The sequence below is a fragment of the Physella acuta genome, unplaced genomic scaffold (assembly GCF_028476545.2).
Source record: "Physella acuta isolate Inbredline_101_S28 unplaced genomic scaffold, ASM2847654v3 ptg000877l, whole genome shotgun sequence".
Taxonomy (NCBI): Eukaryota; Metazoa; Mollusca; class Gastropoda; family Physidae; genus Physella; species Physella acuta.
The window spans coordinates 463,852-485,000 of record NW_026732394.1 but is presented as its reverse complement, the minus strand read 5'-3'; the positions used below and the strand labels follow the sequence as shown (position 1 = coordinate 485,000).

The window sequence follows — 21,149 nt, the reverse complement described above, 5'->3', positions numbered from 1 at the left end:
GTCGCTGTTGCGCTGTTGATGGTGACATGGTTCCGGGATGGGTATGTGAATTTCCGTTATAGTTTCCGGTTCCCTAATTGTCTTGGGTTTCCTTGTGTGTAACTGCTCTTCTTGACTATGACAATATTTCTTTAATTGAGCAATATTCGCCCACCGATCCGGTTTGGTGTGATCGATGGGTCTTATCTTAAAGGGGCCACCTGCTACTTTAGGCATCTCCACGACTTGCCATATCTCCTGTCCCCAGAGGTCGTGGATTTTGTTTCTGCCTAACGGGTGGCTACGCAGTAATACCCTGTCGTTCAGTTTGAGTGGCGGGTCCTTTGTCTGTACCGGCGGTTCCCTTCGCCGTGCTTCATGTTCTAGTCTTTCCTGTACTACCCTGTACATTTCTCTAATTCGTCTCATATGTTCATTCACATATTCCAGTGCAGTGTATGAGCCAGTCATACTCTCCTTTTTTCCTAGGAACAAGTCAAGGGGGAGTCGAGCCTCCCGTCCGAACAGCAACATGTATGGCGAAAAGCCGGTTGTGGCATGGGGTGTGCAGTTGTATAGATATACCAACTCTGGGAGAAAATCAGGCCAACGTTTTTTCTGTTCAGGTTCTAGAGTACGCAGCAAATCATGCATGCTGCGGTTGAACCGCTCGCACTGTCCGTTTCCTTTCGGATTAAATGTGGTTGTTCTAGATTTGTTGATCCCGTAGTGGCTGCACAGTTGGTTAATTACTTCTGACTCAAAGGCCCTTCCTTGGTCAGAGTGTAATTGTCTTGGTATGCCATATTTGATGAACCAATGTTCTATTAAGACCTTTGCCACTGTTTTGGCAGTCTGATCTCGTGTGGGCACCGCCACAGTCCATTTGGTGAATACATCAGTCATTACCAACACATGTTCCGTCCCATCCGATGATTGCTCCAACGACGTAAAGTCCATAGCCACAATCTCTAGTGGTTTTGTCGCTAGTAGGTGTCCTGATGGCTGTCTCATTTTGACAACTGGCATTTTCGCATGCTGACACCTCACACAAGCCTCACAATGGCGTTTGACCTCCATTTCCATATTGGGCCAGTAACACCTCTGTCGTAATATTTTGTGCGTCCTGTCCTGACCCTGGTGTCCTGCCCTGTCATGTGCCAACCTTAGCACTTCTTCTCGTAATTGTCCAGGCACCACCACCTGGTGTATTGTCCCATCAATTTGGTCATAAATTCTCCGCATGAGAACACCATCCTGTATACTGAGACGGTCCCACTGACTCAGTATTTTCTTTGTTTCTCGACCAAATTGTTCTCTTTCCCTTCTTCCTGGGAATTTTTGTTCCTGGACGTGTTTCAACAGCGGCTGTAAGCCACTATCCGTTCTCTGGGCATCTCTTATCTCTTTGTGATTAAGGCAATTAAAATTACCAATGTCCATATGTCCGGGCTCTGTGGAAATGTGCTCCACCCCGGTCTGTCCGTTCTGCCTCACTTGCACCCCGTGAGGGATATCTGTTGACGCTCTGACCTCACATATTCCTGTCAGCGTTTCTTCCTCATCGCCCGGTCTCTCGTAAGGATTCCTTGATAAGGCGTCCGCATTGCCATTGGACCGCCCCGGGCGATATTTTATCTCTAGGTCAAAGAGTGCCAATTCTGCTGCCCATCGCTGTTCGATGGATCCCAACTTTGCTGTCTTTAGGTGACTCAAGGGGTTATTGTCAGTGTATACCACACATTTAGCACCTAATAGATAGTCCCTGAATTTTTCAGTCACAGCCCATTTTAATGTCAAAAGTTCTAGTTTCATGGCGCTGTAATTTGTCATGTTCTTCTCTGATTCCTTCAGAGCTCGACTGGCATAAGCAATAACCCTGAAGCCTTGCTTTTGTTGTTGTGATAGCACAGCTCCCAGACCTTTAGAGCTGGCGTCAATTTCTAGCCGAAATGGTTTGTCAAAGTCTGCGTATCCTAATATCGGCGCCTCTGTCAAAGCCTTTTTCAATAGCTTAAACGAGTTCAGGCATTCATCAGTCCATAATTCACCTATCCGTTGTGTTTTACCTTTCTTTTTCTCCTTACTGTGTTTCTTTGTCATTTTGTTTACCAAGTCATGCAATGGTGCGGCAATTTTTGCAAAACCAGGCACAAATTTTCTATAATAGGAAGCAAAGCCCAAGAATGATCTGACCTCTACTGTAGTTGTTGGCTGTTTCCATTCTTTAACAGCTGCAATTTTATCTGGGTCAGTGGCGATGCCATCCGACGAAATCACGTAACCCAAAAAATGTACCGATTTCAGACCGAAGCAGCATTTGTCTGGGTTCAGCTTTACTCCTATCTCCCTAAGACGGAGAAACACTTGTTCTAATCTTTCTAGATGGTCCTCCCAAGTTTTTGAGTAAACTAGTATATCATCCAAGTACACCAACATTATTTGAAATAGAAAGTCACTCATAGCACTCTGCATTACTCGCTGGAATGTAGCAGGTGCATTAGTTAGACCAAACGGCATACGGGTCCACTCGTACAGTCCCAGTGGAGAAATAAATGCAGTTTTATGTTGATCGTTGGGGTGCATGGCCACTTGGTGGTAGCCACTAGCCAAATCGAAGGTAGAAAAAAATCTTGCTCCCTCCAACGCATCAAGACATTCATCAATACGAGGCAAGGGGAATGCATCCCTTCTTGTGATATTGTTCAATTTCCGGTAATCACAACACAGTCTTATCTCCCCTGACTTCTTTTTTACCACTACTATCGGTGCCGCATACGGGCTCGTGCTGGTTGTAATAATTCCCTTTTTTAGTAGATCGTTCAGGTGTGCTTTCACCGCAGAGTAGTGACTTGGTGGTAATCTTCGATAAGGTTGCGCCACCGGCTTGTCTTGTAGTAAGGGTATCTGGTGTTTTATTACTTCCGTGTAACCCAAATCACCCTCGTACGAGGCAAATATATCCCTGTACTTATTCAACAATTCATTTAGTTTTGGGTCCTCAGTTTCCGGGAATGTATATGATCGGCCATCCTCTTTCTTCACCTCGGCCGTCACATTGACCGACCTAACTGTTACTTCATTACTGCTGGTATTGCTCAGTTCGATGCACTGTGCCGACCTTTGTACCTCGACGTTCTGTGGTACTCCTACCAGAGTATTAGGCGGTATAAAAATTTCCTCATCCAAAACATTTGCCACTAATCCTTGAACTAGTCCATTTTCCGCTGATGTGTATGTCCGCAGTAACACGACGCCTGCCCTCAGTGCGGCGCCACATGGTTCTATCATCACATCACCATTCACGCTTCTATCACCAATTTGTAATGTGATTGCCTTGACCGTGTTTGCCGGGACTGATATCCTTCCTCTGGTCTTGGCAAACCTGGCCAACTTGGATCCCCGACCTGGTGTGGTCGATCCGACAATATTTGTAAGAAATTCTGGCAACTGGCCAAGAATATTCATGCCCAACAGGCAAGGTATATTTGACACATTTGTCTCTAGGTTGTGTTTCGTAACGAACACCCCAACCTGCTTCAACCTATGTCCCGCCACCACGACATCCGCCAGAAAATAACCACAGTATGGAATGGTTAGTCCATTAGCTGCCGTCAGGCGCATGCATGTGTCAGACCTCAACCTATGGTCTTTTCCTTTCATCCATTTGGTGTAAAAATTTTCCGTGATTGTCGTCACCTGGGAGCCTGTATCCACAATTGCCTTCACCGCGATGTCCCCAATCGTAATCACCATTTCGGGACAGACTCCCATCATTTTGCTTCTTGGGCCATAACCTCGCCCCTCTGTAGCCTGGCCCTGCCTTACAGAGGACGACCGTTTCCCTGGCAGTACCGTGCCATATGTCCGGGTTGTGAACAGGACAAGCAAATTGGTCGACCGTCAGCCGTCCACCGGAGTGATGGACCGGCGGGTCGCGGCCGTCCAACCTGTCTCTGTTTTGGCCCGTTCTTTTCCTGATTCTCAGCTGTTGACCTGCTTTCCAGCCTCTCCAATCGTTGGTCAACCTTATCCAGGTGGGCCAACAGTTGAGCCATCATGGTTTCCACCGTGCCGGTCCCCGTGGGTGGGGATTGTTTCTGTTCCGGCACCGAGACTTTGTCCACCGAACAGTTCGATTGGTCCTCATCCTCGGACCTGCGGATCGCTGAGTTCCTGACCTGAAGGAAGGTCAACTGCGGGTCTTTGTGGACCTCCTCTTTCAACTCTCTCCTTAAGATCGGGGTTGCTAGCCCCTCGATGAAATGGTCCCTCAGTAGGCGTGCATCAATGTCAGGTGTTTTGCCCTTTACCGAATCAAAGGCCCTGTTTATTCGGTGTGAATACTCCATCACACTCTCCGCCATTCTCTGCTTTAAGCCTACGAACCCCGATAGCAGTTGCGATCCCGACCGTCTCTTCCCAAAGGTCTCCATAATTAGATCCAGCACCTTATCTGGATCTGATTGGACGGTTTTATCGTGGCATTTGACCTCTGCCCTAACCGTCTCTCCTATACTGCCCATCAGCAGTCTTAATCTTTCCTCTGGTGACATGTTTCTCGAGGCCCAGGCCGCTTTGACCTCTTCACTGAACCTGTTGGTTAAAGTTGGATCACCGTCCCCGTAAAATTTGTTAATGTGGGACTCTCTGGGCAGGACCACAATATGGGTCTGCTTCTCGTCCAGAGTAGACATTTTATTCCTTTAGTAAAAAAAAGAGTTCTTTCTTACCGTGTGTGTATGAAAAATTTTTTCCTCGTTCCTCAATTTTCACTGTTCCTGAATGTCCGAATTCACACACACACTAAACACAGTTATGAACTAGGTTGACTATGGGTGCCTAACGCGGCAAGTCTCGTTGAATTCATCCTGATCGCAGCGCCAAATGTAACGAGTCTCTGGCTACCCTGCCGACAACGCCAAATGTGACCTTCCCGAGTCTAACCACTCATTCCACACAACATTGACCACAGCATAGATACTCGAAGATGCAGGTTCATTATAGATCCTTTTATTACATGAATCAAAGAATGCTTCACAATAATATAAAGAATCAAGAGAGATGTTTCACAATAATAGTCTGAATCAACGGACCCCCAACAGTCCTCACTAGGCGTCATCTAACTGAATACACATGTCTAACGTCCTTCTTAACACAATACGGCTAACCCGTTCAATAACCAACTTGATACTGCCACACTGACTCACTGATCGAAAGCGAGCGAGAGAGAGAGAACCAGCCGTCGCCTTCCTTATATCCCCTTTCATATCCGTAATCATATTCGGTCCTATCATACTCGTAATCGTAATCGTTGCATTACGCCGCTTCTGTTGTACAGTCCGATTTAATAAGCCATCTGCATCCTGTCACATCAAAGTTGACAGACCGTCTTTCGTATCGCTTCCCGAGATACTACGCCTTGGCTTTCTGATCGTTATCAGCCACCACCTGTGTTATTACATCAGTCGTGTCAAAGTTGACAGCGCTGTACCGCTTTCTTATGTCTGGTAACTTCCCCTAGTTACATATATATATATATATATATATATATATATATATATATATATATATATATATATATATATATATATATATATATATATATATAAACTATGTAAATCGTTTTATTTTTAATCATTGTTATGTATTAACAAAAATGTTTATGGAATATTAAGAGCTTTCTATGCGTCTCTGTCTTGGGCTAGTCGTCTCTGTAACTGTCCCCAGGTGTATCAAATCTTCTTGGTGTCTTATTCAGAGGCATAGAGACCCATTCCGGCGCCCAGGACAAACTATCAGTTTTGCGCCCCCCCCCCCTCCTAATTATGCATACATATTTGTTTTATTTAGATAACGCCCTTCCCCCTCCCCCAATTTAGAATGGTCGAGGAGTTTTTACTAGCTCCTTTCTCTTTTTATTTCGGTGTCACATATTTGACTTAGAAAGCAGTTAAGTAAGTTAAGTCAGTAAAGCCATGTAGTAGTCTATTTTCTTAACCTAGACTGAATAATTCAGTAAAACTGTTTATAATAAGCTTTTACTATACATTTCTATCCGGTTTGGCACCCCCCTAATGTTGGCTCCCAGGGCGGCCCTTCCCTCACTACGCCTCTGGTCTTATCCAAGGAACCATCTCCAGATCTTTCTTGGTATGCCTCTTTTCCTTTTGTCCCGTGGATGAATACCTGTCTTGTTGTGCTGGATACAGGCTTCCTGAGTGTGTGGCCAATCCATTTCCATTTTCTCTGGAGGATCTCTTTTTTATCTTTCAGTAAGATTGTCCGTTGCCATAGTACCCCATTGCTAATAGTTTTAGGCCAGCGTATTCGAATGATCTTTCTGAGACATGCGTTTATAAATTACTAGCGAAAGTCAGACGTAATATATAAGAAGGGCTTTCGGCAAGGTCTGGGAGCAAGGTTTATCAGGTATCTCATAACATGCTAAATTGGATTTAAAGGATACCTTACAACCGAAAAGCATCAGTCTCCATGCAAGGAAATAGAAGCCATACTGTAACTATAGTCTTGTTTTCTACTCTTTTCCTTATCAACATAAATGACTTAAATGAAAATATCTCAAGAGAATCAAAAGTAGCATGTTTGCAGATGACCTTTCATTTATCAGCACTGAAGAATAGATTGGTACTTCAAAATTTCGGCTCCATGAAACACTTGACAATTTCAGCAAATGTGCCAAAAACTGGGGAATACCTAGGAATCACTTTGATACTCGACTCACCTGGAGAAAGCAAACCCAAAACACCCAAAGTAAAGGAATCAAAAGACTTGCAGTAATGAGGAAACTGGCAGGCACAGACTGGGGAGCAAATCATCAAATCCTGAAAAAACCTACACCAGCTATTGAGACCTACATTAGAATATAGTGCTTCAGCTTGGGACTCAGCAGCTAAAACAAATATTAGCAAAATTGACAAATTTCGGAACATTGAATTGAGAATAATGACAGGAGCTATGAAAACAATGCCGATAAAAGCCATGGAAGAAACAGCTGCTCTAAGCTCAATAGAAAAAGAAGAGAATCAAAAATCTTCACCCAATACACAAAGCTGGAGGCACTGCATAGATGTAAAGCAAAAACTACAGAAGCCCAGCTCATCAGACTTCAAAGAACAAGTTTTATCAAGATGCCAAAAATTTAAAAAAGAAATATGAAATAGAAAACATTCAAAACCTCTCCCCACCGTCCAGAATCCTATACTCAATCACTCAGGACAGCCCTTGAAAGGCTAAAAAATTACCTGCAGAATGATTGTGCTGCAGTGGATCCTGGGCCACTCCCAAATACAAGGAAATGAGATTGCAGACCAGCTGTGGGAAAGAAAAAACAACCAGAAATCTCGCTACATCCAAAAGACATCAAAAAAATCTGACACACACCCACACTACAAAAAGACATCGGATTTAACAAACTGACACGCAAACAACAACACATTATCTTCAGACTGAGAACATACCACAGCAGACTAAAACAGCACATGTAAACAAAACCATATTGACTGTCAATAAAAAAAAAGTTCAAATCAACTAAAATTATCGTATATACTATTACAATTTAGCTGTGAGATATTTTGTCCGAGATATTTTGTCTGAGATCATTTGTCCATGATATCATTTGACCTAATATATTTTGTCCTGGTATCTTTGGTCCGTGAGATCATTTGTCCTTTAGATCATTTGACTTTTAGATCATTTGTCCTGTCACCTTGCCAGGGCGCCGCCCCTGGGAAGGCGCCACCCATGCGAATTTGAATTTTTTTTCACAGAAACCTTCCCATGACTATTCTCGACAACTTTAAAAAGTTTCATGGCGATCAATTGAAAGGTGTAGTAATTCATAAAAGACAGACAGGCAGACACAGAGAGAGAGAGAGAGAGACAGACACACACACATTGATATATATATATATATATATATATATATATATATATATATATATATATATATATATATATATATATATATATATATATATATATATATATATAAAATGTAAAGGGCTCGGGTGCCTGACAGGGCACTTCCCGTTCCCGCAGGCGCTTCAAATTTGGCAGGATTCTGCCTTGGGGCAATATAACACGAGTGGTGCCGGTTGGCCGAAAAGTCTACCGAGTGGGTCAAAACTGACCTACCTCTACTGACCGACCTCTACTGACCGGCGCCTTATATGAGCTATATCACGAAAAAAACTTGCTGAACGACCCACCCCTTGATATTTTGTGAGATGGTAGAAGAACGCCAAGGGGTGTCAGAAAAAACTCGCCATATCTGGGAAAAAACTAGAAATTGGTCAAAACTGACCAGTTGTATTTCCCTATATAATCCTTGTATTTTATGTGAAAAACAGAGGGCAATTACAACACAAATTTCAGGGTACTTATCGTCTGTATATCTGACTAATTTTGCGTGCAACTCTATAGATGACTAGATATATCTATATATATAATTCTCTTCTGGGAGACGCTAGAAAACAAGCTGTAAGCGCGCTCCCTACCTTCCCACCCTTACATGGTCAGGTGAGCTGTGGTTCACGCTAATGTTTACATTAATCGTAGAGCCTGGTTTAGTGACGGCTATTAGGTGCAGATAATTTAGTTTGAAACGATTTTAAACTTAGGGGAGGTAACTAAGAGGAGGCTGCTTTCATGGGGGGGGGGTGTAGGGTAGGGGTTGGGGGAAAGGAGGGCGGGCATAGTATCGTTCTTAACGACCTACTGATAGTGTTTTAAAGCAAATATTTTCAGTGGCAGCATTGGTACTGTCGAATTCACAAACTATGAATTACTGAAAAGTAGAAAATAAAGCAACTAAATAGCGGCGTATGATATGCCGCGGGTCGGCTCGTATGAATTAATTGACTAACGATTCCCCTTAATATTTCATGAGGTCCTAGAATGACCCTGAAGGGTAACAAAAATTTTTTATCCCGTCGGAAAAACGCCTTAGGGTCGTTAGATTTGTCCATAAGCCATATTTTCTTATATAAACAATTGTTTGTGAAAAAGTAAACAAATACTACGTCATTTTGTCTATGTAAATGGGAGGTAACTTTTTAAAGTAAAAATTTTAAAATAATTTTTATACTATTTTAAAGAAAAAACAAAATTACAATGTATAGCATTTGTTTAAATAGATATGTTGCTGTAAATTAAGTTATGTATTGTACTGAAATTTTTAAAATAAATTTAAACTCAGACTGTTTAAACTTAGGCCCTAAGCACTCCACATAACAGCCAATCACCAATTAATTAATCATTTAAATTCTCAACCATCTTTTTAAAACCTAAGCGAAGCTAGGCAGTATGCCTAGTATATATGTATATATATATATATATATATATATATATATATATATATATATATATATATATATTGTATTTTCTTCTTATTTGTGACAGTCATTCTCAATGTCTCAGCTCCATAGAATAAAACAGGTTTTACTGCTCTTGCCACGCCCATCATTATTTTTTTTGTCTGCATCTGTCCTGCTCTGCTTATCAACAATACTTCCAAGGTAGGTGAATCTATCCCCTTCTTCTAGGGCTTCTTCTGCAAATCTTACAGGGGTGCTGCTTGATGCATTGTCTTTAAGAACTTTACTTTTCCCTCTGTGGATGTTCAAGCCCAGGCATGTAAAAATTAGCAACACTGTTGGTTTTATCTTGCAATTGTTGTTGTGTGTGAGAAAGAAGTCCAAGTCATCCAGTTGGTTCCATATTGTCCACTGTATATGGTTTTGCCTTTTTTCTCTGGACATTTTCATAATTCAGTCAATGGCAAGCAGGAGCAGGAATGGTGAAAGTAGGCAGCCCTGCCTTACTCTGGTCTGTTCAGGAAAGGCCTTTGTAGTCTGTTGGCCATGCACTACTCTACATCTTAAACCTTCATATGAGGACATAATTATGTTGACTATTTTCTGTAGCACCCCATAGTGCCTTAAAAATTTCCACATTGACTGTCTATCCAGGCTATCAAAAGCCTTCTCGTAATCTATGAAATTAATGTAGAGAGATGAGCTCCTCTCTTGGGTCTGTTCAATGATGATGCTCAGGGTAGCAATTTGGTCTATGCATGATCTTTCCTTCCTAAAGCCCACCTGTTGATCTCAAAGTTGGTGGTCTACATTTCCTCCATCCTGTTTAATAATATTCTGCCTGGGATGGACAAAAGCGTTATCCTTCTATAGTTAGAGCATGCGCTAAGATCGCCTTTCTTTGGAAGTTTTATGGGCAGTCCCTCTTTCCACTCCTATGGTTTTTGTTCATCTTCCACATTTTCTTGAAGAGTTTGTGTAGTAGTGCAGTGCTTTTTTTCTATTCTGCTCTCAGTGCTTCTGCAGATAAACCATTTATTCCTGGATCATTCCAATTTTTCGGCTGCTTTTTAAAAAAAATATTGTATTACTTAATTATTATTGTAAAAAAAGTTTGCATTTTGTGACAGTGTAATTTTTTTCTAACAAAAATGTTTTTTTGCCTAAATAATCAAATTAACTATTTTAGTAGTAGGTATTTGCAAGATATTTTTATTGTAGAAAATCTAACAATTTTACTAATCAAAATCAAGCTGCAAAACGGCTATATTGCAAAGGAGTTTTGAATGGGTATTTAAGTACTCTTATCAACAAATTCTACAGAGAGCTGTAATAACCAAGATGACGAATAAGAAGCCCAGAGTTGTACAATAATTCCTTCACAAAATGTTTTTAGGTGTCTTGTTGTAACAGAAAATATGTGACCAGGTCCTTGCAATATCCTGCTGTTGTAGGAATCAGTGGGAAATTGGCCTGGATGAACATTATTCATGTTAATTATCAGCCAAAATTCTTTAAGTTTGAGCTAAAATGGAACCTTTAAGGCAGGTTGAAAGAAAGTGTGAGACCTTATGACTTACACCATTTATAGAGGAGAAAGAAAGAGGTGTTAGGTGGCCATTACCTCATCAAGAGGAACTGAAACTGATGATGGTGGTTTGTGAGATAATATAAAATAGGCTCCAAAACAGATTGATTGCTTTAAGCGTTGCTCTCTATGTTTACATGCTATTCCAAAGCTTTCAAATGGGTACACTAAATTTTTTTTTTTAATGAGTCTGTACATGCTTTTAAATGTAATAGAGTTACCTAATATGATTTTTTTTTTAAATTATATATATTTATCATTTACATTCACTACATTTTGTTTGAAATAGATGACATCTTCAAAGGTCAGTATGGATCTGATCTTGAAAATAAATTAGAGGAGGAAGTTGAACAACTTTTGGACACAAAAGAAAGAATTGGAGTTGCTAAGTTTAAATGGACTAATGGAAGACTTTTGCTTCAACATGCTACTGCACAGCTTGCATATGCTGTGAAACGTTGGCAGGATTTGGGACAAGTACCACAACAGTAAGATTAAATAATGTTTTAAATATATTCTACAGCTTCTTTGTTAGTAGTTGATTTAATTAAATTAGTTGCTTTCATTTACACTCAATGTTTTAAATCTCCTTTTTAAAACAATAGACCATAAAATATGGCATGCCTAACTATTGAAGATGAAAGGTAACCAAAACTCAGATCTACTAATAATTTATTCTTTAATTAATGAGTTAACTTCATTTTACTTTTCTAACCACATTATACAAACAGCTTATAAAAATTTAATAGCTACTTTAAAGTAACAAAATGGTTTATCTATGCTATAGAAATAACCAAGTAAAATATCAGTTGGCAACAGAGACAAGAAGCTATCTTATAGCTGCCAGACAAAACATCATGAGTGCAAAATGGTATCTTAATAATATTCAGGTTTGTTCATATATTCTTTCCTAAATATTATTATACCGCTGTAAGTAAAACTAATAATATCCATTAACATTAAGTTCCAACCTTTTAAAATACACAACTATACTTTTCTTTCCTAGTTTCCTTATTGCGAGCCTGAGGAAATTTTAACACTTGACAGAGCATGTACAAATATATATTTTGACATGCAGACTGAAGAAAGGCATCAACATGCTTTACAATGCTTTAGTGTCACACATAGACGTTGTGCAGCACTGTTACAATGGTTTGAAAATGTAAAAAGTTATTTGACATATTTTATAATTACATTAGTTTATTAGTATTGATATAACCTAAACACATATCACTGAATGTTAACCAGATTAAAAATTCTATTTTAGATTTGGCTTATATTTCACTTCAGGTTATTGAAAATATTATAGAGAAAGACTTTCTAAAAGCAAAAGCTGACCTTTCACCCAAAGAAAATGAACTTAGGAAGGAAAGACTGCGGTTGATGAAGGAAAAAATTGGTGGTGACTTTAAAATCTTGGACAAAGGTAGGTACTGCAGTGCGAATTAAATTTGAATATTCCTCTTACATGTTAATATGCTGGCCTATTATATATGTGTATAACCTTATATGTATATTTACATATAGGCCGTTGTGTATGCATTTATGTACAAGGTGCTTCGAGTTTGATAGACAGATAATGATGAGACAGAAAGACTTAGTCATCAATACATGTATAGTTATGAATGAACGTAGACCTATTCCATATCTATTTTTAAAAACTAAAAGCAACTGACAGAACTCAGATCTTTAAAACACACTTAAGCACAGAGATTCTTGTTAAATACATAATCCAGGGTAGTCCATGTAGTTTGATAGAAGTTCATAGCTATTAAAAGATGTTATTTATTGTAATTACAACTTGGATAACACTGCAATTATATTTAATTGAAAAAGTGGTAAACTCTCTTGTAATATGAAGTTTAATTCCTTTAAAAATTTTAAGCTGCTGCTGAAGTACGTTGTAAGTCAAATTATCTTTTACTTTTAAAATTTGTATGGATATTTTCTTTTTTTAAACTTGCAAATAATAACTTTAAATGTTATCATTAATATCATGGTATTGTTTTAAATGTGTTGGCAATGTTTTTATTATAGCAGGTTGATGTGTTTATTAAACATAATGGTTTTCTACAATTAACAGTTCTTAAATATGTGTTTAAACCAGTGGTATTGTTTAGTATGCTTTATGAGTAAAGTATGTTTTCAGCAAATTATATGATTAAGAGGGTCCAAATTGGGTAAACAAGTGATTAAATTAAATGAGCTTTGTGCGCTGGTTGATCCAGCTTTCTTATGCACATTTATAGTAAAAAAGAAAAATACTTGTTTCCAGCAATAGGAAATAAGGACAGTGCAATACAGCTGTATTTTAAAAAGGGAAATAGGATTGTCTTAATGCTATTACCCTTTATTGGATAGCATCTTATCCTTGCCTACATTAAAGTTATGTGAAGCTCCACTCTTTGCTTGCCAATAGCACAAAATTGGCTATCTATTATGAATTTGTAACTGCAGTCCTTTTTAAATTTTTAAAGGCTTTTATTACATTCATTATATATGTTTGTTTAGCCCCCAAATCTTGGAATATTAATTTCAATTGTCTGATTGAGCAGAAATTTGGCACAGTGGTAGATCTCGAATGACAAATACAAGAATATCTAATTTTAATTTAGTAAAAGGCTTATATTCAAAATTGCTTAGAATCAATATTAAAAATCTAGACAATTTGATAGAGTAATTTTTATATCTCCAAAGGTCTATGCTTTTGTAAAATAAGCTTCCAGTACCTTTATATAAAGGAAAAAACCTCAGCTTATTGAATGTAGGCTACTTAAGTAGTATGAAATAAAGTAAAGTTCCTCTTTAGACCTGTCAGTACATTGGGCAGGGGAAGTGGAGTTCATGTTTCATGTCAGGTACATATCAGAGCTGGTTGCACACTGGGATGTACTACAATTAAAAGTCTGATCGAAATCCAAATTTGAGACCTCTGAGCTAGTAGCTAAATGCTCTCCATTTGACCATGCTATCCTATAGGCAGTAAAATTGTTTTTGATGTCAAAGTTTTAAAAATAACGGAGAACATAAGTTTTCTGCTTAGTGTATGTCAGATTTTTTTTTACAGTTTGCTTTAATTTTTTTAAACAAATTTCTAAGGTTATTAGCAATGTAATAAGAATTTATGTTAATACTAAAGATAATATACCATTTTTCTATACTGCTTACATAATTTTGTAATACTTATATAAAGAGTTTTATTTATTTTAATCTGAATTCAGGTAAGCAGTTCATTGTAAAGTTGTGATACTTAATTGAGTTGTTTTACAGATACACATGAAGAGTTTGAACAAGATATATTACAACATGAACATGTGACTATCTCCAAGCCAGAAGGCGGGGTAAAACTTTTTCACCACTTGTCTAGAATGTTGTTTTATATATATATGTATATGTATATATATGTATATGTATATATATTATATATATATATATATATATATATATATATATATATATATATATATATATATACGTACTATATACACTGGGGATCCCGTCCCTGCGCATTGCTGTGGGCTGATGCAATACTTTAACCCTTAAATGCATGACTTTTTAATAATGATTGAAAAAAATATTTTTATATTGTTTTGGTGGGTATATGAAGAGTATAGTCAAGTAAAAAAATGTTTTTAGTTCAAACATGTTCTTTAATTAAAATCCGAAATGTTGCATGTCTGCAACATTATGTAGTAAGGTAATACTTTTTAAGACAGTTGTTGATCTTGTTACATCAAAGATATATGTTGCACTTGTGGCAAACTGTTTGAGCTTGATGTGAATTTGCACCTGTCATTGCACTATTCAACGAGACTTAGTGTCCACACTGGTCCAGGAGATCCAGGGTCCACACTGGTCCAGGAGATCCAGGGTCCACACTTATCCAGGGTCCACACTGGTCCATGAGATGCAGGGTCCACACTGGTCAAGGATATCCAGGGTCCACACTGGTCCAGGAGATCCAGGGTCCACACTGGTCTTGTAGATCCAGGGTCAAAACTGGTCCAGGATATCTAGGGTCCACACTGGTCCAGGAGATCCAGGGTCCACACTGGTACAGGATATCTAGGGTCCACACTGGTCCAGGATATCTAGGGTTTACACTGGTCCAGGATATCTAGGGTCCACACTGGTCCAGGATATCTAGGGTCCACACAGATCCAGGATATCTAGGGTCCACACTGGTCCAGAATATCTAGGGTCCACACTGGTCCAGGATATCTAGGGTTTACACTGGTCCAGGATATCTAGGGTCCACACAGATCCAGGGTATCTAGGGTCCACACTGGTCCAGGGTATCTAGGGTTTACACTGGTCCAGGATATCTAGAGTCCATACTGGTCCAGGAGATCCAGGGTCCACACTGGTACAGGATATCTAGGGTCCACACTGGTCCAGAATATCTAGGGTTTACACTGGTCCAGGATATCTAGGGTCCACACTGGTACAGGATATCTAGGGTCCACACTGGTCCAGAATATCTAGGGTTTACACTGGTCCAGGATATCTAGGGTCCACACAGATCCAGGGTATCTAGGGTCCACACTGGTCCAGGATATCTAGGGTTTACACTGGTCCAGGATATCTAGAGTCCATACTGGTCCAGGAGATCCAGGGTCCACACTGGTACAGGATATCTAGGGTCCACACTGGTCCAGAATATCTAGGGTTTACACTGGTCCAGGATATCTAGGGTTTACAATATGTAATACATACCTTAGGTTGTCAGAAACATATTTTTTGAAATTCCAAAACCAGTTTATTTGACTTTGATGAACTCTGACACGCCAACCAAAAATGCTGATATAAAAAACCTTGTGATCATGCACAAATTTGAGATCGGCTTGGCGATAAAACAAATCTAGGTCACTTAGACATGCGCAAGCTGTAGGTTAACATTGTAGCAGTCAAACAACGTGATGCACAGAATAAAACATGTTTAGGCTAATATTTTATGGGAAGGTAACTGGTATGTTGCAGATTTGTACCGGTATGCATTTAAGGGTTAAGAATATTTTTTAAGGGCGGGGGGGGGGGGGGGTACATATGTCCCTGGGCGCCGACCTTAGGGGGCGCCAAAATGGGTTGGAAAAACTAATTGATAGTTTGAGGCGGGGGGGGGGAGGGGAGGGGTGCAAATTGAAAGGTTGTTCCCGAGGGGGCGCCCAATTGAAAGTCTGTCCTCGGGCGCCGGGAAGGGACGCTATGCCTCTGGACATCGTTGCCACAGGATCCACAAGAATGGGCTGCACTAAAATATTTTTCATAAACTACACATAATCTGTTGGCCATATTATTGTCACGCAACTGGTCTGGACGTTCCGCCACGGCAGCAGATGTGCTAGCTGAGGATGTCGTTGCATTTATGGCAACCACCATTTCTTGTTCAATGTTCTCAAGATCTTCCTAAGTAACTAAATGATCGAGAGCCTCACTTGGCAGATTTGAAGTGCTAAATCTCACTTTTGCTTTGCATCCAAACAAGTCTTCGTATGGCGATTGTTGAATTCCTTGATGAAAAGAAATGTTTTTCATAAATTGAATGAATTTGCCGAATGAGCTGATTCATTTGTCTGCATCCATGTCATCATTATGTATTGAACATTTTGGTCTGCACGTTCTACTGAACCTTGGATTTGGTTATGATTTGATTCTCCATGAACTGTTTTAAGTTCTTGCCTCATGTTCTTTAGTTCAGAAATATTTTGGCAGCCATCTGGTATGTCCGTCTCTTGGTCTGACGGCCCTTTTGGTCCATGTCGCATTGCATATAGAATGCTATACAAATAAGAGCCAAACAATACGTTACTCACAATGAAACCACACCTAGAATAATGAAAACGAGATCACAACTTAGTCTAGATAGGACATTAGCCAGTACGTCCCGGCCAGTGCACGCATTGGCCAGCCAATGTACGAAATACGCTCTTAGTGCTAAGTTCTTCAAGCTTTGGTTAAGAGAACCGGCCAATGCGCACATTGGCCAGCCAATGCGTGCTTTGGCCACACTTCGGGCTTTGACTGTAACATATTATATACAATAATATTCTGAATGAAGCTTAACTGTTTATAAAAACTTTTTGGCAGGTTGAGAAACTCAACTTAAAAGAGAGTAGTAACCTTCCAGCGGCAACCCCTTTGCCTCTACATGAATTAGCACCACCTCCTACACAGGAAGATCTCTTTGGTAAGTGCAAACCATTGGTGTATGTGTGAGTTTGGGGAGCAGGTGGGCGTATGAAACCATATCTTCTGTTTAGTTTGTGATGGAAGTGTAGCGTCTTCACCAGATCCTAGTCATCTTGTTAGTATAAAGAAAGTTCACTAATATCCACTTGTAAATGGTGGTAAAGCAGGAAAAAAACAAACATCCATAGGTTGTTGAGCCCCAGAGGTGAATGGATGAAGTAAACAGCACTTGTAGATATTTTAGAGAATTATCAAATTGATCAATACATTGTGGAGCCTCCCTTTCCTACCCTTTGCAACTTAGTTTGTTTTTTTAATTTGATTTTTTCTTTCAACGGGGACCACCCCTTCCAATCTAACTCCACCCATCTACCCTCTCCAAATTGGTTCCATTTAGTGAAAATAATTCAATTCAAATATTTTTTAGAACCAGAAGACAGTATTTATGTAGATTCAACATAAATTTGGAACAAAAAATATAAAAACACATTACAATAATTAAATGCATTTAGTGTTGTTGAGGCTTTCAAACAATGATAAAATTACACATTTGAGTGAAAAATAAAATGACGAGCATGATTTCGTCTTATTAAGTTTAAGTGGGTTTTTTTTTTAAAAATATTTATTAACATTAATTTGTTTTTTCAACAATATTTTAACACCTATTTTTTTTCTTGAACTTGTAATATCTTTGTTTCTTGGTGAGTATCAGTGGCGTAGCCAGGATCGTCTCAAGGGGGGGGTTCCAATTTTTACCCGGGGACAAACTTTCGATTTGCACCCCCCCCCCCCCTCAAACTTTCGATTTGCACCCCCCCCCCCCCCCCTCAAACTTTCGATTTGCACCCCCCCCCTCAAACTTTCGATTTGCACCCCCCCCCCCCTCAAACTTTCGATTTGCACCCCCCCCCCTCAAACTTCGATTTGCACCCCCCCTCATACTTTTTATATATACCGAGGGGTCTATGGGGGGGTTATGACCCCCCTAACCCCCCCCTGCCTACGCCACTGGTGAGTATATTACTATGGGGTATTAGATATGAATTACAGTATTATTTTCTATAATGTTATAGGCAATATAGAACAACTGAAAAAGCAGCATGAACAAGAAATGGCTCAAATTGAAAAAGCTCAAGAATCAAACAAGGCTAGAATCGAACAAGGGCTTCAAGAGAAGCTTAGAGAAAGAAGAACAAAAAGAAGTCGACTGCAAGAAGGATAACGATTTATATTATATATATATATATATATATATATATATATATATATATATATATATATATATATATATATATATATATATATATATATATATATATACCCATACAAAACAGATTAACAAAGTACCTACACAAACACACACAACTCAGATGCTATAGGCAGTAGAATATAACTGCTGCTGACTTTTTAGCAAGGAAAATTTTAGTTTCATATCTCAATTGTTTTAGCTATAAAAAAAACAACTTTTTTTTCCATTCAGGGTATTGTATTGCACTTAATTTTACATACATACATATTATGCAGGTTAAAATAATTGAATTGTGGTTTTTTTTTTCTTTATGTATTTTTTTCTTAGATTACACATTAAAAACAACTTTAAGAACGTATTTAAGTTGTTGATTTTGGTAAAAATCTTTCGATTGTAATAACTGCCCAACAAGAAACTGCATAGTTTTTACACACTAAATGGATCATATATATATAAATATATATATATATATATATATATATATATATATATATATATATATATATATATATATATATCATCGTTTCCCGTTATTGCCCAAGACACATGGGGCAGATAAAGTAGAGTTAATCTGCTTCAGAGACCTCGGCATATGAGGGGATATAGTGGCCAGCACTATGCCCATGCCGCTTTTGTTTCCCTAACGTGAGTTAGGTACCCATCAGAACAGGGTGGACTCAGAGACGCCCCACTTATTTGAACCCGGGACTCTCGGTTTAGGAGTCTTATCATATTATCATCTTTTCCTTTTTGTGCCAAAGACACACATGAGGCCACTACAGAAAGCTCTCTCTCCAGTTTCGTCGGTCACTGGCAATTTTCTCGGCATTTCCCAGGACAGTCCTGCCTTTGCCAGCTGTTTCCCTTGGCCTTCCTTGCTTTCTTTTACCTTGAGGCGTCCAGTTTAGCGCCATTCCTGCGATGTCTTCTCGATTTATTCTTATGATGTGTCACATCCATCGCCCTCTTCGTTTTTTTTTCAATTAATTTGGAAACTGTTTCCATTTCCATCTCTCCAAGTAATTAATCATTTGATATAGTTTTATGCCAGTGTATGCCTTTTATCTTCACACGCACTTAGTATGGAAAGAGTCCAGTGATCTGCTGGTGGCGGTTGTTACTTTCTAGCATTCGCTGCCATTCAGTGGGATAGTTCCTTTGCGGACTACTTTTGAAAAGTCTTATTTGGTCGGAGGAATAAAATATAAATATATTGTGTGAAAACCGTACACTTTATTATTTGGGACGTATTTTTTTTAGATATGGATAGTCTTTTTATAAATTTGTTAATGTCGTTTTTAACGATCAGCTGAACTGGCAATGATTACATGTGGTTTTCTAATTATTTTCGATGATAATCGAAATTGTGATTAACACTTTTCTGCAATAGTTTTTGAAAAAATTTGAAAATAATATTTACCTTTAAAATAATTAATTTAAAAATATTCTCGAAGATAAAATAGATATTGTATTTTAAAACATTATGGTATTAAGATTTTAATGTGACATACATATCTCATGAACAATTCCTGTCTATGGATTTTGCTTTTAACTTCTTATAAATAATTCATTTGTCAAATTGTAACTCTAATAAAGCGATATTGTTTTGCATTGTAATTACAGCATTCTTTTAAAAATTATTCAAGTGTAAATCTTCAGTTTTTTTTTAAACAGAATATTATTCTTGGCTTTTACATTTTGTTCAATAACTTCAAAATAATTACTTGTGGTCAGATTGCCTGATGAACCTTTCAATACGAAGCAGTCATCCATTTATGACGTCCTCACGGGGGAGGGGGGGGGTAAAATTGGGGGTTCTGGTCTATGCGGTCGTCCATGAATGACGGCACACTCGTAGGGGGATTCGAGGTCTGCAATTTTGTGACTGGGCCAGGGGGTTCAGATGGTGTGACGTCACTCTTTGCAATTTAAAAAAGTAATGTTAAAAAACGAGTTTTAGCCTTTATTTCGCATTTTAGAAAACTTAATAAATTGTAATAGGAATTGATTAAAATACTCTATGTTGACAGAGTTTGTGACAATGTGTGACAAAGGGGAGGGGGGTGCAGTGGAGTGCAGACCTATGTAGATGCCCGTGGCCAACTCAAAGGGAAGATGCCCCCATAAATACACTATATATATATATATATATATATATATATATATATATATATATATATATATATATATATATATATATATAGCTTAATTACAAAAAAAAATAAAAAATAAAAAAAAATAAGTTGTGTTGGAAGTTAATACGTTAATACACATAGCAAAGCATTTTTTAAAAATTGTACTTATCTTAATCAAGATGAAAACGTTGACTACAGCTAAATCCCAAGGAATGAATGGGTGAAACTTCGGGGCAGGGAGACAATTGGGGGACATGTGATTGGGGGGGGGGGTTGTGATGCACTACAAAAGTGTCTCATCCGGTATTGTATTACCGCCCGGGTCCGCGGCCACAATAAATTGTCCGTGTCTACAATTAGGGCGTCAGATACGCCTTTATTTACGGGCTGCTTCTCTCTTGGCCTGCTCAGGAATTCTAAAATGATGCTAAATACTCTCAAACTATCTGAACCTTGAATATAGCAGAAGTGAACCTTGGCTGGCTAACTAAAGCTGACAGCCCTACCATTCCTTAATACTTTTAAAAAAATCACTTCTTCAACGGACTGTGTTTAAAAATCCACTGTGCTATGTCAGAAACTCCACACACACACCGCATCCCCACATTTCATATGCTCATTAATGCATGAAAATGAATAGATTCTAAAGGATGTCTCTACAATTTAACAAC

At 38.7% G+C, this 21,149-nt stretch overlaps 1 protein-coding gene across 4 annotated transcripts in view; it reads left to right on the top strand.

Moving 5' to 3' along the window:
- The window catches only part of LOC131952564 (centrosomal protein of 83 kDa), a 27,398-nt gene extending 9,078 nt beyond the window's left edge, over positions 1–18,320 (top strand). For 3 of the 4 annotated variants that reach the window (XM_059315286.1, XM_059315287.1, XM_059315288.1), the window contains exons 7-14: positions 11,195–11,393; positions 11,693–11,795; positions 11,912–12,067; positions 12,196–12,331; positions 12,791–12,808; positions 14,176–14,246; positions 16,993–17,092; positions 18,168–18,320. In XM_059315286.1, the coding sequence (XP_059171269.1) occupies positions 11,195–11,393; positions 11,693–11,795; positions 11,912–12,067; positions 12,196–12,331; positions 12,791–12,808; positions 14,176–14,246; positions 16,993–17,092; positions 18,168–18,316 (932 nt within the window). In that variant the 3' untranslated portion in view covers positions 18,317–18,320. The remainder of the gene's footprint in view (positions 1–11,194; positions 11,394–11,692; positions 11,796–11,911; positions 12,068–12,195; positions 12,332–12,790; positions 12,809–14,175; positions 14,247–16,992; positions 17,093–18,167) is intronic. The other variant, XM_059315289.1, reaches the window with a different exon arrangement.
- Positions 18,321–21,149: the final 2,829 nt, after the last annotated feature.